The sequence below is a fragment of the Pleurodeles waltl genome, chromosome 6 (genome assembly GCF_031143425.1).
Source record: "Pleurodeles waltl isolate 20211129_DDA chromosome 6, aPleWal1.hap1.20221129, whole genome shotgun sequence".
NCBI classification, from domain to species: Eukaryota; Metazoa; Chordata; class Amphibia; order Caudata; family Salamandridae; genus Pleurodeles; species Pleurodeles waltl.
The window spans coordinates 140,202,442-140,228,213 of NC_090445.1; the positions used below are offsets into that span (position 1 = coordinate 140,202,442).

At 43.1% G+C, this 25,772-nt stretch overlaps 1 protein-coding gene across 1 annotated transcript; it reads right to left on the minus strand.

The window, feature by feature from the left end:
* Positions 1-4,497: 4,497 nt before the first annotated feature.
* Positions 4,498-24,998, minus strand: LOC138299384 (keratin, type I cytoskeletal 12-like). The gene is made up of 8 exons (XM_069237610.1): positions 24,410-24,998; positions 22,574-22,656; positions 12,255-12,411; positions 10,898-11,056; positions 10,661-10,786; positions 8,759-8,976; positions 8,161-8,228; positions 4,498-7,193 (listed from the first exon to the last, which is right to left on the minus strand). The coding sequence occupies exons 1-8, from the start codon at positions 24,827-24,829 to the stop codon at positions 7,096-7,098; spliced, it is 1,329 nt and encodes a 442-aa protein (XP_069093711.1). The 5' UTR covers positions 24,830-24,998; the 3' UTR covers positions 4,498-7,095.
* Between the last annotated feature and the right edge of the window lie 774 nt (positions 24,999-25,772).

The window sequence follows — 25,772 nt, forward strand, 5'->3', positions numbered from 1 at the left end:
CTTCCATCTTGTGAAGAAATCTCCAAGGGCTTGATTTAGAGATTGTCTCCTGTTGTTTGAAGTCTCAGGGACAGCAAAGACTTCTCTCTTCCAGCACCATGGGTCTCTGGAGAGATTCCTGCTCTGACAAGTGGTGCCCTATCCAGTTCCTGGGCCCTTGAGTGGAAAGCTGGTGGAAATTCAAGGAAATCGATTTCGGACGACTTTGGACCGATGCCGCTGCTGAACCCAGTGACGCCGCCTGCAACCGACTCCGTGACCTTCGCTGCAACGCGACGACCTTCGCAGGCCCGACGCCGCTGCAGCCCCGCTGAAGTCTGCGACTCCGTGGAATTCGCTGCACCACGTTGTGATCGATGCCGCTCGAAGTGCGCGGATTCAATGTTTCACACAGACGCCGCGATCCCCGACTTCGCGCATCGACTTGTTTTCACTCTTCACCAAAGGTACTGTACTTGGGGGTCTACGTGACTTGTTGGGAACGACACCGTCACGATGCCGTGTTAACACCTCATCTAAGCATTTTGTGTTTCTAAGTGCTATTTTTGAGTTTAATCGTTAAAAATTCATAACTTGACTTGTGTATGTTGGATTTTTGTAATTTTTGTCTTGTTTTGTTTAGATAAATATTTCTTATGTTTCTAAACAGGTGTTTTTTCATTTTGTAGTGTTTTAATTAAGTTACTGTGTGTGTTGGTACAAATACTTTACACCTAGCACTCTGGAGTTAAGCTCACTGCTCTGCCAAGCTACCAAGGGGGCAAGCAGGGGTTAGCTGAGGGTGATACTCTTTTACCCTGACTAGAGTGAGGGTCCTTGCTTGAACAGGGGTTAACATGACTGTCAAACAAAGACCCCATTTCTAACAAATGTCATAGTCAAGAACCTTTGACTGAAAGTTATTGGTCAATACCATAGAATGTTTAATGCCTAAAATTTAGAATGCTTGAACCCTAGAAAGATTTTTTTTCTGCACAATGAAGCGGCATCAGAGTACAAAGAGGCATCTCAGAAAGAAGAGAGAATGATTCTAAAAAAAATGACACATGGATTTAAAATACACCCTTTTTGGACCTGCAGCAAATGGAGAGATCCAAGCTGGCCTGATACCTGATAAATGGACAGTAGACTAAAAAGGACTTCTGGCCGCTCTGTTCTGAATGTGTTGCTGTTTTATTTATGGCGTGTTCAGGAAGACCAAGATAGACCCCATTAAAGCAGCCTTTGCTTATTTCTATTTCTGGTGTGTCTCACTTTTGTGCTCTTTTCAAATCACACCTTTCATGGTGCCATTTAAGCTTACTGGAATGACCACTAATTTTGTGGCAGAAGAGATCTAATCTGCAATTTTCAGGTTATGGAATGGTTCCAGGCAACCATATTACTTTTATTCAGTGACGTTTTATCCCTCCACATGCAACCTGTAGCAATTCAAACCTGTTTCTACTATGGAGACACCGAATTATGGGCATGTGCTCTTTGTGGTGCTCACTTATTGCACCCTTGGTCTTCATTATTCTTTGTAAAAAAACCTCCATAAGCTCAGAAAAGCCAGCTTGACATTTGTGTTGCTTAGGTGATCTATTGCAAAATTATATTTTGCCAGAATGCACAACAGGTGGCACAGGTTGAAATGCCACAGCATTTTTGCAGAATTATTACAGTAACAACATGAGGGAGTTTGGTCATGTTTTCCCACTGCTCATGCTTGTGGGCTATATTGCTCTGGCTACTCAAAATAGAAAGATGGAAGCAGATCTATGGATCAAGGAGTGATATCAGAATTAACTGAACTCAAAACAAGCTTCTGTGGGATATGCTGTTTAAAAGGATGCAGAACCCTCACCCACTAGTGTCATGCTTCATCAATGGATTTCTTCCCATCTCTGATCTAGCTAGTGTCTGAGACGGGTTCCCTGTAGTACGGAGTCCGAAGTCTGTTGTGAAGCACTTTCTGCAGCATCTGTTCTTTTGTGTGTTCTGTTGCTTTAGGTGGGACTGGAAGAGTCAATAACGTTGCCTTAATGCAGACAAATTCCATCTTCATTGGCATCTCCCTTTGACAAAGTTAAAAACAAGAAGGCTAATTATGATCCTTTTACTCAGAATTAAGAGGGCCTAGTGCCTCCTTGCACCACATTAGCGTCATTTGTTTGATGCTAATGTGGCCCAATGAGGCCAAAATTGCTGTGCCAGCTTTACAAAGTGCTACAATGCATGCATTGCTCCGCTTTGTAACTCCTTGCGCCACATTATGCTTGCGCCAGGCATAAAGTATGCAAGGGGGGGGCGTTCCCCCATTAGGGATACTGAAAAGATGGCACAAAGAAATCTAAAAGATTTATTTGTGCCATTTTATTCAGCATTTTCAGTTAAAAGGGGGCATACCATTATTTATGATGGTCCCTATGTACTCTGCAGGATTAGCGCCAAACTTTGGGTGCTAATCCTGTAGAGTACATCAATAGCGTCATGAATGTTGACGCTATTGCCCCTACCCTGCTCCGTGGTGCGCTGTATATTAAATACGGTGCATACATGGTGGCGGTAGGGGGTGCAGGGAGGCGCAAGAAAAGTGGCGCTACATTACAGGTAGCGCCACTTTTCTTAAATCTGGCCCTAAGTGTCTCAAAATCATAGCTGTAGATTGGTCTTGATCACATTGCCATCACTCAGGGTATGTCTGCACACAAAAAACACAAACCATGTTTATTTTTTTTAAGATGGCTTCATTGGTATCCATGTACACTCTGAGGGTACATCTGTAAGCCCATTCATTAACTCAAACCCACCACACAGCGAGAGGAGAGTGGGAGCTAATTCTGGTTAAGTCCATGAATCTTGAAGGGTGCCACTTGCATGAGGAAGGATGATGGAGATCAAGCAAGAGCAGAAAAGTACTTCAGCATGAAGAGCTCACATGATATTATTCAACAGTTCAATCTCTCTACAGAGGACTGTGAAAGAATGTCTGCACTGCTGTTTTGTATCCTTTGTACTTGTTCCATGGGCTAGGGGAGCTACACCCCAAGGACAAAAGTTTCCTGGTCCTGCAATGTGGTCGAACACCCTCGAAAATACACTTGTGTAAGCTTTAGGAATAAGCAATGGGTTGTTCAGTCAGGGAGCAGACAGAAGTAAGTCTTACAGCCTGAAGATGTCTCCACTGTTCAAAGATTTCTTTTGTGAAGGAAGCAACCTAGACTTCCAGCAGCGGAGACGACTGGGTAGAAGGGAAGGAAGCAATTGTGCGTCAGTATCTCTCTGCAGACTTAAAACTTTATGCCGGATGCACGTACTTGAGACAGCAACAGGGTTGGCTTTAGGGTGGTGAACTCAGTGCAGCCGCACCCGGCACTGACCTCAGGGTGGGCACTGTGCTTAGATATAACGTATGGTTTTAAAAGCACCTGCTGCAGAGTGCCTTGTGTGCCCAGTTTTCAGGCAGCAATACAAATGTCCACGTTACTCCAGTGATCAATGTTGCTGCCGGAAAGAGATTAGGCACTTTGACTCATTATAAAGTAGCGCAGAGGGTTAATAAGCCTGCTGCAAAGAACGCATTACAATGCAGATCACAGAACTATATTTTATATGGATAGCTCAGTGGATTACTACTTTTGCCACAGAGATCCTTTTGTTACAGCTGTTCATAAGTTACAGCCCTAATGTAGAACAGAGACTTATGAACTAGCATCAGAGAGCTGCATGCAAACTGCATATTATAGGTTAGGACGTTATGTTGTTTTCTCCACACTTTCATTATCTATTCCTAATGTTGCTAAAAGGGGTTCATTTGAGTAGATTTCCATTCTTATCAGTAAAGCCAACCCCAACCAGTACTTTAAAACAAATGAAATACATGTGATTGAGGGCTATGGAGAGATGAGGGACACTTTTGGAGGGTGAAAATCCGTGAAGGAGGTCACTGGGGCGACGGGGTGCTAAAAAAAGTTTGTTGCACCAGGTGCCACCAACGCTAAAGCCTGCTGTGGACAGCAAAGAGCAGGAAAACCAATGGTCAGAGTGTGTGATGTGACTACTCAAAGGTCAGAGTGGTGTCTGTAATTTCCTGAGAATCTAGCAGTAGACATTGGATCCTTTTACATACATTACAGACTAATGGAGGAGATGTGTGAAAGAGAGTGACCCTTACTACTCTAGGTGTAGGCAGCTGACAACAAACAGTATAAATACGAACAACACCCAGCACAGGAGGACTTAGGCACATTTACCGGGCCATGAACAAGAACATGCACAAGTAATGTCGCTCGAAGGACATAGGGCAGGAAAAATGCGCAAAACTTTGTGGCACGTGGTGTACAAACGCAACCAAGGGCAGAGTTGGTGGCGATTTTCCATGTGACGGTTTAATGTATAGTGTGCTAGAATAGTGATTGCACACGTTCAATCACTCACTCACTCAATCACTCACTCACTCACTCACAAAAGATAGATTGCTTTTCACAGACACAAAGATGACTCAAATTAGACATGTCATGCTTGCAGACAGAAATAAAATTTATTGCGAGGAACTGCGGGAACAGGAAAGTTCAGCATAATAACGCTCAGCTCTTTTGCTAATTAGATACAATTAAGGCTTTGAAGCTGTAGGTGAGATCATATAGTTGGCCACAGTCGCTGATCACAACCCCCCAGGCTGCCCCTCAAATTTGCCCATGTCTATACTGTTTGAAGCCGCAGAGGTAGAAGAAATACCAAGTTCTAGAATTTATACTGACGTTCTTAGCAAAAATGTAAAAGAATTTGGTACAGACTTAGACCTTCTCAATTAATTGCGTGGTCAATGGGCCAGATTTCACCACCCTCAGAGCTACTGATGCCAGGGGCACTGGTAACTCGATGGATGAGAAAAATCTATTGCTTTATGAGTTGGACCTAGAGGGACCATTATAAAATGAGAAATTACCAGAGGAATTGGTAGTTCTGGGTTCAGTTCCTCTGATAATTCCTCATTTTGGGCCAGACTTTCACTCGGAGATTTCAGCTGCTTTTAGCTGCCAAAATATCTGGATGAAAGATAGGAGCTCTTTGGTTTTTCCACAGATCTCATAATTCTGATGGGGCCGGTAACTGCTGCTGCTGGCCCCCTTAGAATTAATATACTACTCCTAACGAGGGCCATAATGGTCAGTGACATAACAAAGGGCCCTGCAGCCCCCGTGGTGCAGGGTGTTTTGAGCTCCAGCGGGACCCTCAGCACAGTGCACTGTGCAGGGGGGGGGGAAATTGGGTAGGCCGCTGTCTGAGTCCAGGGGGAGAGTGCTCCCTCCAGGTACATTGCGGGGGGAGGGGCTTCATTTTCTTTACGCCTCTGATAATGGTTTAGGTGTTGTAAATTTTAACTAGGATTTTGTAAAATCATAACTTTAACAGGAAACTAGAATAAGCACATAACATTTGCGCTTTGGGATATTACAAGGTTTGTCTCATTCACAAAACTTTGTCTTTGGTGTGAAGTTTTCTTGCTACAAAAGATTTTACTATATAACTTTACCCCTAACGCATTTCTTTGTGGGACAATTGTCCTTCTGAAAATGGGTACCGTTTTTGTTTTACAAAAGACAACTTTTAGAGGATTTTTCTTGTTTTTTGTAAACACCACAAACTTTATGAAGTTTTAAGTTTAAGAACTCTTTCTTGAAGTTGGAATACTCAAAGATTCACATCCTTCTCCTTTTCCTCACTCAGAAGTCTGCAAGAGCACAAAGAAAAGGAACAATCTTAAGGCTTGAAGCAACTCCCTAGACTTCCACCTTTGTGAAGACAGTCGAAGTTTAACCATTTCATCTGAGATGGGTATTCTTCCCAATGATAGTAAACAACAGCAACTGTGCACTGCTTATTTCCTAGTACTTAACATGCTCCCATTTGTATGGGTCTTCTAGTAGTAGAGAAACACCACTTAGAGGGTGCTAAACAGTGGCGACCATCAAGTATGTTCTCAGGGCATTCTCAGGAGACTATTGACAATGGGGGTTCAGGAGTTGAGCATCCAAAAGACAGTTAGTGCTGGATAATTCCTGCCAATCTGTGAACATCTAACAGAGAGAGAGAGAAGAGAGAGGGAGAGGAGAGCAAAGAGGGACACAGCAAGCGCATATTTATTAAAGAGCTGTGTCACCCTTGCACCACACAGCATGGTTCCAAGAGCGACACAACTCTTGCTGTAGATTTATCAAGCCAATCAAGGCCACCTTGCATTGCCTTGCCTGTCTTGATTACTCTAGAGTAATGCAATGCTGCCCTGGGAAGGTGGGTAGAGCATGGGTGTTCCCATGCATCCACACATGGATCTTGGCATATTTCCAGATTTACCATTACTGGTAGACCTGGGAATGTGTCAACATCCTACACCTCCCAGGTGAGGCGTTAAAGGAGAAATATGTTTATTTCCTCAAATCAGTTCCTTTTTCTATTTCCACTGCTTTTCCCAGCACACGTAGAAAAAGGAAAATGTGTCTCAGGACCATTTTTGTACAGGAAGATGTCCCTTTCTGCATTAAAACAATTCTCACTGCAATGGTGCAATGGTGCCTGGTGCAAGGGTGCCTGCATTGGTGCTATGCAGCACATTGTGTGCCAGTGCAAGGAAAAGGCAGAAATGCACCATGAAAGTTAGATGCAGAACATTGCTGGCCTTTCCCTATCACACAGCACAGCAAGGTGACTTGCTGCACTGCACCGCATGATTTCTTAATAAATATGCCCACATGTATTTTGTGCATGAATTAAAGGTCGTGTGGGGGGAGTGGTCGTAGCCTATTAGTTGAACTTTTTATCATGGTCATACATGATCATTTTTTCACTTCTTCTTTTTTTTGGAAAAAATAACCAGCTTTGGAAATCACAAAGCAGGCTTTTTTTTAATGACTCTGACATTGCACAATTTGTAATTTTGCACACCTTCCCCTTTACATAGTACCTTTCTGAATCACGCCCTTGGCAGTGCAGACAGCGGTGTGAATAGCATGGAAACGTTTTCTAAATCTGGGGCTTCTGCCTCTCTAGGTATAGTCAAAGGTTACATCTGAGGAGTCAGTAGGGTCAAAGAAGGCCATTTACTTTCAGAATTTACATTTTTTGTACAGTCTCCTTCACGTTTTCAGAAATCACTTTTCCATCCACCACCTCTTGAACTATTGTCTGGACCGTCCTTGTTTTCTGTGGTCCTAAAAATATAAAAGATAGTGCATGAGATATGAAGAACCTGATATTTATGGCAGAAGAAAGAAATACATTATTCTTGATAATCTTTATCATCCCTTGAATCTCTTAAGGGAGGTTTTACCAAGCTACCTAGGCTACTTAGGCCTCGGTATGCAAATCTGAGCTGTAAATGATAGACCAGCGTGCACTGCTCGCAGGAATACCAAGTTGTCTGTGTTAGCTGTTTTGCTGAACGTCTTTGGAACAGTTTTGATCTAAAATTGGAGTACATGATATTTTCAAATATTGTTTTCATGAATCCTAGCATAGCACTCTACAGTTTTTTTTTTTAAGTAAGAGGGACACAGTAATAGAGACAGGTGTCACATGAGGGCTATGGTGAAAGGCAAGTTGGCAAAGGGGGTCTTTAAAAACACAGTATATGTGAAATGTAACTAAGGAAAACTTGGCATTTATTGGTGTTTGTTCAACTAAATGTTGTTCTGTGGTTTTTGAGGCAATTTAAACCTTAAGGTTAGTCTAACTTAAATGAATCTTCTTTTGTATGGCTGAGCAAATTGCATCTGCCCTAGACTTACATACATGGCAGATGTCCTCAAATGAATATCATTTTAATCCAACAAAACACGCTTGGACCGCACTTCTACCCTTTTTCACAGGCATGAATTGATGATACTAGATGATTAATAGGACAGTCTGAATGCAGCAGTGATTATTACTTCTTCACTTTGGGGATAAATTGAGAGATAATTCAGGTCCTTCATTCGCATTTCTGCTCAGCTTACATCTTTACCATACAGATCAATCTTTGATGGGTAAGCTAGTCTCTTTGACATCGTGTAAAACATTTTGAGAAGTACTTGGCCTTATCCCTTACACGAGCCAGTTGCAGGAAACACATGTGGGTCAGTAAAAGCTGCAACCAAGCAGCCTTAGGGAAGATGATGTTAGTACATTATCAAAACTCACCTCTACTTTGTGACTCGGATCTCAACTGTGACCGCGACTTTGAACTCACAGGTGAACTCTGGAAAGCCCTGCAAGAAAAAAATCAAAATTTACAAGCATTAACCTTTTGTTGCAGTGTTAGATTGCCAAGAGTATTACATGTTTAGAATGGTTCAAGTGATATCTACATCTGGGCACAGCTGTCAACATTTAACTGTGCATAGAAATTGCACATCTTGCGTTTTAAGTGTGGATTCTCAAATTTAGCAGTAGATATGATGTTTGTTCTTTGGGTTGCATAAATAAATAATTATGCTTCCCTTCTCAAGTGCTCCAATCACGAGACTCCATTGCACACTAGAGTTCCTTACCAAATGTTGAATGGAAAGTTCTTGCTAAATGTTATGATCTGTCAGCTTTCTAAAATATTGATCAACTGGGCAATTGTTTTTTTTCAGCATTTTAATGATTATAATGAAAAGTGAACCTTCCACTTTATAACTCACCACTTCTTATAAGAAAGTCAGCACTGTGTTGATAGCGTATAAGAAGTCTATTATCCCTATTTTGTCAGCAGTAAAGAGAGAAATGATGAGTTACTCATAAGCAGTTGACTTACGCTCCATCTTCATCCAGGAGCCGACAGTAGGTCTCAATCTCCTTCTCCAGCAGTGTCTTGACATCCAGGAGCTCCTCGTAGTCTGCACACTGGTTGGCAGTCTCACACCGGATTGCAGCTAGCTGCTCTTCCACTGCGCTGATCTGCGCTTGCAGCTGGGAGAGCTGCAGACAGTAGCGTCCTTCTGTTTCTGCAAGGGTCCCTTCAAGTGATTTTTTCTGTTTCCAAAATAACAGAACAAAAATGACAATGAAAAGTAAGGCATGGCAAGGGATGAAAAGGACTCTGAAGGGAGAATAATCAATGTCAAGACAAAACACAGACAGGGTAATTTAGCCCCCTGTTGGAGGCACTCCATTCTAGGAGTGGCCTCCTCTCCCAGCATTCACAGCATCTGACTGGTTGGGTTGTTTGTTGTGCCCGCTTAGAAAATATTTTTCCTTTCAAAAGTAATCCTCCCTGGTGGGAGTTTATTCATACAGAACAAAACACAATGGCCTGGCATACATGGAGAAGACAGGGAGCCATTGTGTAATTTGCCTTTCAGAGAATGTCCCACTCTGTGGTTTCAGACAGGGAAATGTAGTGATGGGCACCTGCTATAAATAGGTTGGGTGATTAGGTTAGGTGATTATGATCCCACAGCCCTCCAGAGGACAGCCCATTAGGTCAAAGGTTTTTAACTACAAAGGTTGCTGATGCCCCACTGTCAGAACCCCTCTGGTTTCACCTCCCTCAAAATGGGGAGGGCAACTATAAGTATGGTGGGCCGTTGTACAGAGTGCTCCCATTTGTCTGCCCTCCCCATGAGCCCCCAGAAACTCAAAGAAGAGCACAGCAAAGTCAATAAAAACATGGGGGCATATTTACAAGCCACTTGCGCCTCCTTGCACCACATTAGCGTCATTCTTTTACACTAATGTGGTGTTAAGGAGGCATTTTTATCGCTCCATATTTACAAAGTGGCATTAACATCTGGCGCCACATTATGTCTGCACCAGGCATAATGTATGCAAGTGGGGCATTCCCCAGTTAGAAGGCCCAGAAAAATGATGCAGTGAAGTTTGCAAGATTTCACTGTGCCATTTTTAGTGTCATTTTTAACGCCTCTCTTAGGCAGGCGTTAAAGTGACGCTCCCATTGTATTCAATGAGCCTCCCTTGACTTTTGTATATTAGCACCATAATTCTAGCTGCGAGTCCACCAAGCGCCAGAATAGAGCTAACATTTTTTATGCTATTGGCCTAACGTGCGCCATGGTGGGCCATACTGTTATTACGGTGCACACATGGTATTGTTGGGGGGGGTGCAAGAGATGTAGTGCATCATCTGTGATGAGCCACTTTCTTGTAGATATGCCCCATAGATTGCAAGGTGAAACCAAGCGTATCATGAGAGAGAGATGAATGTCAAGACGAAAAAGGAATGACTATGTGAAGCAAGGCAGAACAAAGAATAGCAAGGATAATACAAGAATGCAAAGGCACAACAGAGGAAAAGGACCGCCAAAGGCGATCAAGTAGTGACAAAAAGGTAAGACCGATATGAAAGCCAATTTCACCTTTAAATAATACAGAGAGAGCAAAGAATGTAAGCAGAAGATTTCTGGGGGAACAAGAAATTCTCAAACATAGAAAAATAAGTTTTGATGGTTCAGATAGAGAAAGACAGACAGACCTACTAAAATTGACCGTGCCGGTGAATTATTATTTTTTTTTTTTTAAATGTACTATTCCAGTGAAAGCAGGGAATTTCGATTGGCCATTATTTTAAAAACCTTGGATATAGGTTGAAACAGCAAAACATTCTTGCCCAACGAGTTCCTATTAGAATTCCACCTTCATTGTTTCTGTAGGTCAAGTATTCATAGCTTGGACATTACCAGGGTCAGCAGTGACCTACCATAGCCAAAGCTGCCCTTAGCTCTATCTCCAGGGCTTGAAGGGTGCGCTTGAGGTCACAGATCTCACTCTTGCCGGAATGCATCTGGTCGTTGCCACAGTCAATTTCTTTCTTCAGGTCCTTGCACTGGGGTAGGAGACAAACACAACAGAGAGCATTAAAGAAACCCTGCTTCCTGTATTAATTTTTTTTTTAAAACACCTCCTTACTCAATTGTATTTCTATTACTGTTATTACCGCTTCGTTGAACTTGCATTCGGCCTCTTCGCGGTTTTTGTTGGCCATGTGTTCATACTGTGTCCTCATATCATTCAGAAGTTTCAGCAGGTCGACTCCTGGAGCCGCGTTCAACTCCACACTCAGCTGGCCACCTGCTCCCTGGTTCCCTTTTATCTCCTGGGCATTGAGACATAAAATACACAGCTCACAAAGTAATTTTTTCCAGAATGAGCCTTCTCAAGCCTGCGTGCTAGAGTACCAGTGATGGGCAAGAAAAGGAGTCAAGGAATATCCTCATAAAGCTTTTGTAGGAGTGAGGGATTTTTGTTTCTGAAAGGTGTCAGACCGATAGCCAATTCACAATGTTATTTCTGAATATTGGAAAACTAAGTGATTGTCTACTTTTGGAGAAGGTACAACATATATACCCACGACATACTGTTTTGTGTACTCTGGTTCTAATGAACTTGTACCCAGGATGACGGACAAGTGTGAAATTAGCAAAACATTAGCTATTGAATTCTTTTCTTCAGTCTTACAGATCTCACTTCTGCAGCTCTGTAACCAAGTTTATAAAGTATGTTACTCTGTTGTTTATGAAAGTGTGGGCCTAGATTTCACTGTCTGTGCTTTTCTATGTGACTCTTTCTAAGATATGTGTAAACCGATTTATAAATGATAACATTTAATAGTGTGCAGCTATTAATTACTATGCACCCCCACAGAACTACTTCAGATACGAGGGAATACAGCACAAAAGAAGGTGAATTTACAGATGCATGGAAAAAACTAAACCACTTCTGCTTTGCTACATGATGGGTGAAACTGGTCAGCAGGTCTTCCAAAGCATGAGTTTACGAAAGGGCTAGTTTTGCATGGTTTACTATCCACCGATAGAAAGACCAGAAGGAAAGGGTGGGCTCAACTGAACCTGAAAACAATGAATGATCATAAAAGCCTTTCTCTCAGACGATACGGCACAGCAGGTTTTGGCATCACAGTTTCAGGTAGAAGACACAACTATGCATGTTGGAGGCGAGTTGGATGTGCAAATGACCATTGTCTGGGTAGAAAAATGGCTGCATATGGGTAAGGCAAATGGTACAACGAATGTCTGCATCTGCTCTAAGACTTCATGTCTTAGAACAGATGCAGAATTTTCCAGACAAGCAAGTGCCGACAAAATCCTGGCATGACTGCTGCACAGTGAGTCACGCATCATGGTATATGGTAAGTGAATGCCTCTCCCCAATCCTATTTTCCATGTGACTGCCCTGGCGAGATATATATGTTTATCTGTAAGTCAGTCCTCATGTGGCATTGTACGTTCGCAGCTCCTCTTGTGTAGCGTCAGTACTAACAGGCTCCAGCCTACCTCCTCGTGGTTCTTCTTGAGGGCGGCTAGCTCCTCAGTCAGGCTCTCAACCTCCACTTCCAGGTTTGAGTTGTCCAGCATCAGCTCGCTCAAAACTTTATGAAGACCATTGATATCCGCCTCCACGCTATTGCGCAGGCACTGCTCATTCTCGAACCTGGAACCAGAAAGAGAAAAGACTGCTAGCACATTACTAAGCATACACTTGGGTGATACTCAGGGCACTCTAGAATGTCATTAAGTATCACTCACATGGATAGTTTTTTTGCAAGCTGGATAGCCTGTTGGTGAATCTCATATGCAGGGGCGGCTTCTCCGCAATGGCAGAGGAGCGTAGCCCCATTGGCTAACAACCAGCAGCAGAAAAATAAAAGGATACTTAAATATTGTTTTATTTTTCTGCTGCTGGCTCAGCCAGCATGTGAAGGGAGAGGTGGGGTTGGGCCATGGGAGGTGGGATGAGGAATTGAGTGCACTAAGTGCCCATGTGTATTTGGACTGCCTGAGATGGCCGGCCAAACACACATGCACACTTAGGTTTCTCTAGCCCGGCTGTGCACACAGCCGGGCTGGAGAAACTGCACAGGCCTCAGGGGTGTGTCTGAGTAGCAGTCCAAGCTGCTCAGACCAATCCTGACTCTGCTTTCATGCTAGCTTTAGCATGAAAGTCGTGCCAGGTTTCCTGGGGAGCATGTTCTTGTGTCCCAGTGAATGCTGGGACACCAGAACAGGAAAGGAGGACGAGCGAGGCGGCAGCAGAGAACTGCGGCAGCGAACGGTAACTCTCTTTTTTTTTTGGATTCATTTGTTCCGTCCCCATCTTCTCCCCGTCCCCCTCCGATCCTCCTTCTGAAATTTGCAGCAGCCGGCGCTCATATGGGCAGGTAAATGTAGCAGAGTGGTGCTGGCAACTCTCAAGTAGGACTTGGAAGATGGGGTGTTAGTGGTCCTGGATATACAGCTCTTCTATTATGCCGTACACTTGCAGAATGAGGCTAAATGGCTCAGAGTCTGAGAATTAGGAGAAACAGCTCTGGGGAACAGGGTTTTGTGGGAACACTTTGCCTCAGTTGTTGATGCGAGGGGGCAGATCGAACTGTCCAGTTCCATATTTAATTTGAAACACAGTGAGACTTCAGGAAAAGGTAGTCTAAAAGATTTTTCATAGGGTCCCCATCAGTAGGGATCTAAGGCTGTGGGATCAGGCTCCATTTAGATATATTGATGTAGACATGTCTATGGAGCAATGGAGGTAAAGGGGGTGCCTGGACACCTTCATTACATTCCCTGATGTCCAGGACTCTTTTGAGGGTTGGACCAGCCCACTTCTTGCATTATGCTAAATTGGAGAGTGTCACAAGGGAGCTCTGAACAGATTCCCTGCAGTGCCTGGGGGGTACTGGATGGCTTCATTGGGTGGGGAGAGGTACGCCACATTATTACCCCTTCTAAAAAGGCTCTGAGGGGTGATATGCAATCTCGACAATTCCCAGCACGTGGGCCTGGAAGTAAGATATGGGATCGCCGATCTCAGATTCGGATTGGGTACGCGCGTACCGTATCTTGTCACAACAGTTTAAACTTACTCCATTTTCATTTCTTACACCATACCTATAAATAGAACCCGCTAAAGGAGGCAAGTGTGGGTGATATGGTGCAATTGGTGCCACTTTCATTCATCTAGCGTGGGAATGCAAAAAAGTTCTGGACTTTTGGGGACAAGTACTACCAAGCATAGATGCGGCCACTGGGATTAGAATACGATTGACGCCACTAGCCTTCTTGTTGGGAGTGGTGATACACCCTAAAGGTCGTAAAATCCTTTACAGACTTGCCCAGTTGGCCTTACTGTTGGTGAAGAGACAGCTGGCCATCGGGTGAATAGGTACAAGGGTCCTCCTGTTGGATCAATGGTTGTGTAATCTCTTAGAATGGCGAGTGGCAGAGGAACACACCATGAGGGTCTCTCCTAACTAATAAAAGGGCAGCAGATGCCATAATGTTGTGGGCACAATTGCTGGCTATGTTCCAGGAGGGCAGTGATTTGGTGGCGAGTGGATCTGATATAGAGGGCTAATTGTGTGCAGCACTAATATTCAGGTCAATATTCTGAGGACCAATTGTGTAATGGTGCTTCCTTGTATAATGTCAATACACAACGTACCTTGATTCCGGCTCGTCTAGTAGATGTGTCCGCTCTAAGATAATGTATACAGCTTGTATGTCCCTGCCTCTAATAGGTTATTGCAGTAAGAATATGTATGACACTATCAACTCACACTGTAGGTATTTTTCTGGGTTTCTTTTTATTTTGCATAAACTTAAAAACAGTTTCAAAAAGATCACTTACATCCTGTTGCTTCCTAGCCAGAAGCGTACATAGAAGCACTACTAATCTGAATGGTTACAAGAAAAAAAATTCTAGCTCTTCTTAGGGATCTGTTGTCATATTTACAAAGATTATTACTTTTTTTGGAACAATTGTTTGCCACCTCTTGCTCTGCCTACAATTACCTTCAGCGTTGTTGCAAACTATTGCTTTAGTCGGTGGCTGTGCAAATGTTAAAAACTCACATTGATATTATCTTACCACCAGGTTTAACATTCGTAGCTTCAAAGTGTGTTTATGTTAATTTATAAATGAGACTTTTGTACGAGAAACGCTGTGCAGAATAACAAGGCAGTACATAAGGTAATTTAAGTTTCTTAAAAATAAAATCAGAATTAAGTTGTCTGCTGTGCTTACATCTTAGGTCTTCATCCTCTTTGAACTGCACTGGCCTGATTGTAATTTTAGGCACCTGGCTAAAGACAGTTTTACGTCTGTCCCTCTTATGACAAAAGCAACAAACCGTCCTTGGTAAATGAGGGCTGCCTTTCGTGGTTTACAACCGTTTCTAAGGCAAAGACCACCAAAAGGCAGCCGTAGGTAAGCCCTTGCGCTTTGCAGATTCTCAGTTCCCCTTTTACTCTCGCACCTTGATTGCTACTCCCGCAGGACTCCCAGGAGGTAACACTGCAGCCAGGAAATACCAATATCACCATGTGTGGTATTTACTAGGTCTGTCATTACCTAATCAATTCGAGTTCATCACCTCAAGGGGATGATATCACCGTAATAATGGATGTTTTCCTCAATTCTGAGGTGTATTTGCAGTTTCCCCCGCCTACATTTTGGCAGATTTTACACGGAGAGATCTAAGCAGCAAAAGCTATTTGGTGTGGAATTCTGATCAGGTCTTGTTAAATAACCTCTCACATAAGGCAGGCTCCATAATCGTTAGGCAGATGAGTTGTTAAGACAAGTGGCGACGGATGAATGATGAAATAAGCTGAAACTGCAGTCCCTATAAATTTCCATATAGATATTGACAGTTTTTTCTGTGTTAAACATATGGCATGGAGCAATAATGTGGTTTTCCCAGCATTATAATATTGGCTCATGTGCCAAAAAAGAAATGGTGCAAGGATGTTCATCTCAGTAGGCAAAATATCATATTGCTGCTGAACCATTCCCCATTCTCCCAATCAAAATGTCTTTTGAATATTTCTTTGTAACTGTGCCTGACCAAGTTCATGATTAGGACCCAGTTCTCAAGGTTCCAAGCTTATCAATTTAGCCAAAAGACCACACATCAGAACTGATAGTGGTTGACGTCTAATCAGGATTTTCTCTTAGAATGTTTTAATGTGGCTTTGGCCATAGGAGTGCTGTATCAACCTTACAAGATAACTAAAGACCAAAGTGCTAACCTGCATTCAGTGTTATTGCAAAATGTACTACTGTAACATCAGTTTGAAAATGCACTTTTAGAAGTGGGCATTTTCTTGTTTAACCATTCTGTGCCTTTTCCTGTCTGTGGAATACACGTCTGGGTCAAGATGACAGTTGGGCTGTTTGTAAATTCACTCTAGACAGTCACACAAAGGGAGCTGAGGTGTGCCCTGTGCATCCTGACGGCTCATCACCAGGCTGAGAGGTCTTCGTGAGCTAGAATGGTGGGAGAGCTGGCATTTGCACTTTGATTAGGGCTATGCCTGTCCTCCCACAAAGTAGTCTCCAACCCCCTGGAGTGTGTCTGGGACCAGGTCAGGGAAAGGCAGGGTCTTGTGCACTACAACAATTTCTCTTTGAAGTTTGCCTACTTCATAGACAGAAATGACTATAAGTACTGGACCTCTGGCTCCACAAAGTTAGAAAACGTTTGGACTGAGGGCATTCTTCCAGGAAGAAGAGCTGGATGGTGTAGGAGGGACTGCCACTCTGCCTGTTGCTTTGTTGTGCTGGTCTGCTGCTTGCTGCTTCTGTCCTGGGAGTGAAAGGACAGGACTTGACTTTCCACATCCTGTTTTCCAAGGTTCTCCGAGGACTTGAGATGAGCTTGCCTTCTGTTTAGATGTCTCAAGGACATCAAAGACTTCGACAGCCAGTGCTGGGGCTCTTCTGCTGAGAGAACTGACTTGGAAATGATGCCAACTCTAGTCCATGGGCCCTTGAAAGTGTAAGCTGGTGAACTGCAGGAGAAAATTCCTGCATTGATGCAACGTCTGTCTTACAGCAGGAGAATTGATGCAGCGCATTGTCTCGCGGCTGCAGAATTGACGCAGTGCCTGTTTCAACATGAATCCATCAACACTGCACGTCTGGATTTTCAATGCACATCCCCGGGGCATCAATTTCTCATGAAACCCGCACCACAGTGAGGAACCGAAGCTGCGAGTTCAAAAATCAACACATTGCCTTTCCTGGGAGGAAAGAATCAATGTATCACTTTCCCCGCCAGTAAAGAACCGATGCATTGCCTCTCCTATGAGGAAAAATTTTACGCATCACCTCCCTAGCACAGTGAGAAACTGACACATCGCTTTGCTTTTCGGCACCTCACCTCTGCTGTGGCCTGCACAGTCTTTGTTTTTGATGCATCCCAGATACTTTGTACTAAGAATATGGACTCATTTATTCCTATGTATTAAGACTCATTTCAACTTTTACAAAGTGATAGCTTTACTTGTGTATATTGGATTTTTTTAGTTTTAGTCTTGTTTTACTCAAATAAATATTGGCTATTGTTGGAAACTAGTGTGGAGTCCTTTAGTAGTGTTTTCACTGTGTTACTTAGTGTGTGTGTGTGTACAAATACTGTACACACTGCCTCTGAGATAAGCCTGACTGCTTGTGCCAAGATACCAAGGTGGTGAGCAGGGACTATTTTAGCTGTTTGACTCCCTTACCCTGACTATAGTGAGGGTCCCTACTTGGAAAGGGTGCAAACCACTGCTAACTAGAAAACCCATTTTAACAGTAAAGAATTGAATAGCAGTATTTACATTGAAACCCAGGTCTGCTCATTGTGTTCGATGGCAGTGTGTGCTGACCTCCAGTGAGGGCACTGACTTTGGGGGGTGGGGGAGTCTCTGTATTTAGCTAATACCTATGATTTCAAAGCACCTGCTGCTGAGTTCCTTGTGCATCCAGCTTTCAGACAGCAATAAAAATATCATGATAACTCTTGTGATTGATGTTCCGGCTAAAGCCATAGATGCGAGTTTTGACTAGTGGCAGTTTTGACTCTCCATAAAGTAGCATGGAGGGTTAATATGCCTGCTGCATAGAAAAGATCCATATTTTATGTGGACTGCTGAGTGGATTAGTAAATCCAGCCTTTACTAGTGCTTTAAGGCAAATGAAATGTATGTAAGAGCTGGACTATGGAGAGATGAAGGTCACTTTTTCCGGGTGGTAGTGAGGTAATCTGAGGAGTAGGCCATGGGTGGAGGGGCAAAAAAGATTGTTACACCAGGCGCCACCAGTGCTAGATCAGGCTCTGTCGAAACCTCATAAATATGGTAAATGCTAGAGAGTGTGGATAGGATCAATGCACAATAATATAAAAAAATATGAAAATACATTCATTATTAGGATTTAGACATATTGTTCTAATCCATATACCTTTTGGGTAGTTGTAACATATTCAGTGGTTTTCGAACATTTGTATTGGTGTGTACCTTATAATGATGAACATTATAATTAACACTCCTGGCCTATTGTACATTAGGTCAACCTAAAATATTATGGGCCAGATTTACAAGGACCTAGCGCCACTGGAGTGTCACTTTTTGTGATGCTTTGGTGGCGTTGTGCAGTGTACCACATTTACAAGGCGGCGCTAAGCCACTTTTTGTGGCTTAACACCACCTTGCAAATTTGGGCCCCTCTGACGGACGCAGTTTTCTGCGTCAGAGGGGTGTGCAGTGGGTGTTCCACTGCAACACCCATTGCCTGTGATGCTACCCCACATTTACAAGAAGGCGCAAATCTGTGCAGAGCCAAAAACTAACACCACCCCTGGGATGACATTAGCATGGTGCGACGAGGAGGATTACTTTTATTCCTCCTCGTTTTTGCTTTTTCCATGTGTGCTGCATTCTGCAGTACACATTGAAAGAGCAAAAGGCCATCAATGATCGTTTATGTGCAGGAAGGTGATCCTTCCTGCACATAAACAATCAAAAAAAAATTACTATTTGGTACTCCTATGTGTGCTGCACTATGCAGCACACATAGAAGTGCCAACTCAGCATTATAGTTTATTTATGTGCAGGAAGGGACACCTTCCTGCACACAAATAATCAATTCCCTCAATGCAGACATCCTTGTACTATGGTGCAAGGATGCCTGCATTGGTGCTGGCAGCTAAATTTAGCGCTGGTGCAGGGGGAAACACAGGGGTGCTCTGTATTTTAGTAAATAGGGCGCATCCCTCCGTTTCTAAAGTGACGCAGCACGGTACCTAAAATTTTGATGCAGCACCACGCTGCACCACGTTTTAGTAACTCTGGCTCTAAACATATTGTTATTTATAAGACAATACAAAGAACAACCTATCATGTTTTCATTGTAAAACATTGATAGGTGGTTCTTGACACCTCTTAGTAATGCGAGGGTCTCGTCCCTATATAAGGAAGAAGGCCCATACCTTGTTTGCTCTATGCCGATGATATAATCATATTGGATCGTACACCAAAAGGGCTAAACAATCGTCTTCAGGCCTTGGGCAATTCACAAAAGCCCACTTTCTAAAAATAAACTGCTCCAAAAGTAAAATGGTAAAAAAGGCTCAAATACAGCAGTTTCTGTTGGTCACTGGGAGCTCAGAAACTTGAGAGGGTAAATTCTTATAAATTTTTGGATAAAATTGTTTGTGGGAACCTCAGAGACAGGGCACACATAGAACAAAACCAACGCAAAACTCTATCCCAAGCTAACGGCTTAAACAACCTCTATAGGGCTACCGGCAAGAGACATTTTAAACATTTCTTAGAGGTGTACCGGGCAAAGATACCTCCGTCTTTACTTTATGCCCTAGAGCATGTCAAATTTTCAAAATGTTTTTTTTTAGATAAACTAAAGGGCTGTGTTTTGAGGAAGCTTTCTTCCACAAACTCGGCCCTCTCCGCAGCAAGCTTAAGGCTTGAGATGGACTTGTGAAGCACTTTTGTTCAAGGTCTGGCTGGGGTTGTACGATTGGTGGTTAGCATGATGAACTGTGGTGATGATTCTTTGAGGTCACTGGTAAATAAAGAAGTCTTGGCTGGCAGCAGGACAAAATACACTATTGGCATGAATTTTATATACACACGGATCTCCTACAGTTAGACCCTGCCTCCATTCCCACACTTCCTCAGTCACAGTTAAAAGCCATTTTCAGACATGTAACTTGGTTTGCAAGCCTTTGCCGGGATAAAAAGGCCTGCACACGCATGCAGGGATTTCAATCTGCAACTGACACTATCCTTTTGAGGAAAATGCAGCCCTACCTCAGCTGGACCCTGCCTCATGGGATCAGACGATTCTCGCTCATATTGCGACAGGGGCTGCTTCCCCTCAATACATTGCGGGCCAGATGGTATGGATCTTCAGCCACTTGTAATCTCTGTTATAATGGTGATCAAGACCTGAACCATGTAGTTTTCAGATGTCCGGCCTTGCTTTTATTCTGCCGTAAGTGGATACGCCCTATCTGTCTCAAACTTTCCTTAGGCACTGCTGCTGAGTTATTGCTGGCCTTTTCTTATCCCCCTAATGAAATGTTTTGCTATATAATTTTTATTTTTTTTAATGCTTTTTATCTTTGTATTAAATTTAATTATCAAATTCTGTTTTAAAGTTTGTTCAGGAATAAGGTTTGCTTTATGTGATTAGATGCTTCCGGGGGGTGGGTGGTTTACATATGTATAACATTGTGTTATTTATTTGTTCTATGTATTTGTTCTCTATATTTGGACCTCTATAGAGTCCCGTAACATAATAAAAATAAACTGAAACTGAAACTCTTAATAAATGAACAACAGAAGCGCCAGCAGCAACTGGAACCACCAAATTGAACATTTTGTAGATCTTATGCTGTTGTTGGCCAGAGATGGTAGCGTACTTCTGTTGCAGCATTTACTAATTCCTGTAAAAGTACAAACCAGCTCTAACCTGGCTCTACGTTATTCACAGTACGAGGAATACAACACAAGTGAGTACATATTGATGAATTCTGAGCTGATCTTGTCTTGGTTTAACATGGTTCTAGCAAAGTAGACTATTCATTACAATGGACGGCTATGCATCAAAAAAGTTATTTTTCAAGTAGGGTATCAGCAATCATGGAAATATTTTGTCTATAGAAAGACAAGCAGCATTATAAAGATTGCAGCTTGCGATTTGCGACCAGAGCAATAAAACACGGACATTTATGACAATTTCTGGCAACATCTTTATAATGAACAGAATCATTTTCTATTAGATTTCATTACAGAAAAGAGTGCTCTTCCCCTGTACATTGCAAATTTCCCTTAGAAAAGCCATGCATATGTTAAACTTACAGTGGGAAGCACTGCAAATATGTGCCATTGTGTGTAGAAAAGCTATGCAACCAACAAACTTGCAGAGTAAAACTCTCTATACATATTGCAAGGTGGCTGGGTTCTACTAGCACAAAAATGATCTCCAGGGTGAAACACCCGAGTGAAATTGCCAATTTGTAAAACTTTGCTGGCCAAAATCATCAAAATCTCGCACACCCCTGCCATCAATCCCAGACCATTTTTCCTTTCTGGTACTTTCATACATTCCTATTCCACACCTAGAGGGTCAAGAAAGACATTCAAAAATAAATCTGTACATGGTCATCTGTCAATTCTCCAGTAGCACTAGGCTCTCAGCCTGCATTCCCGGGGACTCACCTAACTCTTCTGTAAATTACTTTGAATACAGCAGCTCAATTAGTCAAATGGCTTCATAAATAGGTCAGGCATGCTCCAAATCTCTGAGGGTTCCTCTGACTGCACTACCAACCTGCACCACATTCAAGATCGGCTTCATCATCCTAGAAGGTAGTCTACACCAATACACCCCCTTTCCGGCAACCATGACTAAGACAGCTGCTGAAACACTCCCAAGGCGTAGAACTCCATCCCAGGCTAATGTGACTGACCCCATCCTTTCAAAAGGAACTGAAGATTCACCTCTTCCGGTAGGCACCTCATCGCAAAATAAAACCACACTACTGGTGCCTCTAACCGTCTATGAGCAGTCTGCCCCTAAAAATACTAATATCCCCCTTCTCGAGCCACAACTCTAAGATCATAATGCACCATTTTCCTGCCACATGCCAGCCAGTACACCACGCCTCAATCCCACTGCACAACATTGCTTTATGGCTCAGTGTACAATGTAAAAGACTAAAACACACATAGTTACATTGGTTAGACAAATATGTGCCCTCTGTTTTTATCTGCTTTCCACCTCATGTGCATTGATCTTCAAGTCCTGCTTTTGGACTCTTGTCAAACCTTTTTGACCCTTCTCTTCATTCTTTCACCTCATGCCCTCTCTTAGCTCTCATTTTTAGGCACCAGGACTTCTTTTTCAGCATCAGACTTTGTCCCAGAACAAGAGAAAGAAAAGAAGAAAAAGGGGAAAGAAAGAGAAGAAACGGTGACAGATGGTGAAAGGGGGGCTAAAACATAACCTTAAATTTGAGCTACAGAGACAGGAAGTGTAGGGCGGTGGAGGGTGGATCTGGCCTTCCAGCAATATTCCCGCAGCTCCCATCGTCCCCTTATTGGTGTTCAGATGTATTATATTAATTTAAAACGTTATAAGCTTATTATACTGGGCATTTCATCGGGTTTTATTAATGTCAGTTTAATAATTCATCACATATTTTGTTGAGCTTAGCTTTAAAATTATGACTTTCATAATGATGAATTTTCTTCGAGGAAACAAACGACCCCTTCCCCAACCCGCCCCCCAAAGCCCCAAAACCTACTTCATTTTGAAATCATCCAGTATGAGCCTGGTGTTGTCAACCTGCAGGATGGTCTTGGCGTTCTCGCAGGAAGCAGCAATGATCTGGAATACATTAGAACAAGCTTGACGTGACCCTATACTCTGCTGGGCACACATTTCACACTAAATGCTGGCCTTTTTAACCAATGTACTGTTTAAAAACTCCAATATTTTTATTTTTTTTATTGTGGGTAGCAATGTCAATTCAGATAGATTTGTCAGAAGTTCAAGTTGGATCAAATGGCAAGGCTGAAAGCCTAGAAGCAGCAAAAATGCACTTATACCTAATATGCCGCCAAGTTCCGTGACTTTGCCATGTAGAAATTTTAAGACACTTAAAACACCTTAAATTCAGAACACTCTTTCTGTGAAAACGTCGGCGTCCAGTCAGGCAATAAGCATGTTTTTATCGGGTTGGCCTTTCAGTGGACCTCTAATTCCTACAGAAACTGAAAGAGATTCCCATGGACGTCGATTCATTAATTAGCCAAGGGCAGCGGAAGTGACATCACATACTCGTTTACTCTTGACTACCGGTGTCATGATAGGATTGGATGTCATGATAGAAGTGACCCCTGATGCGACACACAGCCCTCGAAAGACTCTTATTTGATGCTTTGGAGCTACGGTGAGTACAAATAATACAATTATTTGCAATGCAATAGATCTCGCATATTTAGAACAAGTTAATTGTCATATTTTGACGACAACGCCCACGAAAAAAGACGAATTAACAAAATAAAAAAGTTAGCTTTAAAAAATAAAACTTTGCAATTTTATTTTTCCTACTGGACATGTTTTTTGCTAGTCACAAGCCTTGTGTTTGTGGGGCACTAGAAGTTAAAAAGAACAACTAGTACCTCGATCAGGTCAGGAGCTGCGGACAGGCACTAATTACATTGAATCACGTAGTGCTTGATCCCTGCTCCACACAGAGAACCGGAAATTATGCCAGGTGTGCCTGGACGAATTACTAGGCTGTAAAGAACAGTGCCACTCAAACCAACAAATGGTGAGGGACAGGCAGGCTCCAGGCCCTATACTGATCACAACAGAGTCTGGCAAGCAGATGCATGCGCCAGCACATGCACTCGCAGTCTCGACCCTAAAAAAAAAAAAAACAGAAGTAAATAGGGCCATAAGATCCTTGTTTTCTTCCTGTGTGTGCTGAAATGAAGAGCTCTCTTATGAGAGCGGGTTCCTCGGCGAGTCCAATAGCTCAGACAAAAATGACATCCTTCATAAATCCGACAGCCTCAGACCCTGCCTCACTCACCACATATGTTTTAAAATAAAGCACCTTTTGCTTGAAAAGTAGGCCTTTCTCAACACAAGCAATATTTCATCAAACATGACACACAGCAAGGATGCTGCTTGGCAGACAGTGCTTAGAACACACCCACCCATTTGTTTTAAATTGTTAGTTTACTCCTTCTCGAGGCCCGTTTACAAATGCAGCGCCTAGGGGCAATTACATCAGTGGTGTGTGCCACAAATGAACCTAATCACTGGCAGCATCAAGGCGGGCACTTTATAAATGAGGGTGTGACGCGATGTGCCACGCTTTCTTACAGCCACCAGATATTGTTTTGTGTGGCATCGCAGACAAATCATATTTAGTTCACAGAGCATGTTCAGCCACTGCTTCCACGGTACAGAAAGAACCCGAGGAGACTCCAGCTTGGCTCTCGTTGCTTACCGTTACTAGTTTTAACCGACTCAGGCCCATCAGGAGTGAAAAGAAGAAAACCAAAATATATTGCATTTTGAAGTTAAGGTGGGTGTAAGAAAGAACTACTCAAAGCATCAGTCATACCTGCTTCTGAAGCTCCTGAATCTGCTTAAAGTATCTGCTGCAGTCGGGGGATCCTGCTCTGCACTCCGCGTTGGCCTTGTACCAGTGTTTGATTTTACACTCCAGGTCGTCGTTGGCCTCCTCCAGGGACTTCACGTTGTCCAGGTAGGAGGACAGGCGGGTGTTGAGGTTCTGCATGGTCTCCTTCTCTCCACCAGAGAGAAGAGCATCCCTTTCACCACCCCAACCTCTAGCACTTCTTGTTGCACCACCACCATAGCTAGTCCAGCTTTCTCTACTGCTGTCAAAGCTGCCAACACCCAGAGAGATACCACCATCATGGCTCTGGAGGCCTTTCAATGGGATAGTTTGCTGCCCACTGGAGTGGCTACTACGGAGACCACCATGATGGAGCCTTGGTCCAGATTGCCAAGCTGCCATTATTAACTTAGAACGGCCACCACACTTAAATCTACCAACTGGTGGAAAGTTCCCAAGTACAGAACTTTGAAGATCTACTCTCTTGGTGCCCCCCAAAACGCTTCTGCTCTTCTCGCCTAGAAAGTCTAAGATGCTGTAGTAGTGAGGCACGTACCAATCGCCTCCTAGGAAAGTGGTAAGAGTTGACTGAGAGCTACTTATCCTTTTATAGCGAGGACCATGGGTGTTCCATGTCTCAGACCTGGCCTCTCCTGAGGGCAAACCCTACCACCTGCAGTAATTACCATTAGTTAGGAGTGGTCCCTTTATTCCGAAGGCCCATTTTACTTGAGTTGTGGACGCAGTGTGGCTGTTTACCATCCAACGACAATACGAAGATGAGAAAAGGGCGGAGTGGGAGAGGCCAACCATGATGCGATTTCGTTTAATCTTTAAAGCGTAATTAAGTAATTATTTCTCCTTGTTTTAACCAATTTCTTCTTCCTGGTTTCTTTGCACTTGTTTCCCTCCCTTCGTCTGTCACCTGGTTACTCTCAGCACAGACACAACAATTTGAAGTCATGCTAGCGTGCCGGGGAGGGGGCATTCTCTCCAGCTGAATCAGGCCACTTGACCCAGTATCAGGGAAAGTTGTCTGTCATCATCCTTGCTGTGATTCAGCTGGCAAAGATCACGTCATATGTTGGCCTCTGCGCCTCATTACCAAATGCAACTTGTTTATGCGTATTCTAATCTCTATTCTGGCGCCATACAACTGGCCTGCTAAATCCTGTTATTTTATTTCCTGCTACGCCAGACGCGGCATCGTCCACTTGACTCCAAAGCAAGGTAGCATTGCAAAGAAATGAAAAAAAAAATATGACACCGGCTGTCCCATTTCACGACTCATAGGTGCATAACTTTTCATTCGATGCTGGAAATGCTGTGAGGAATCCGAAAAGGT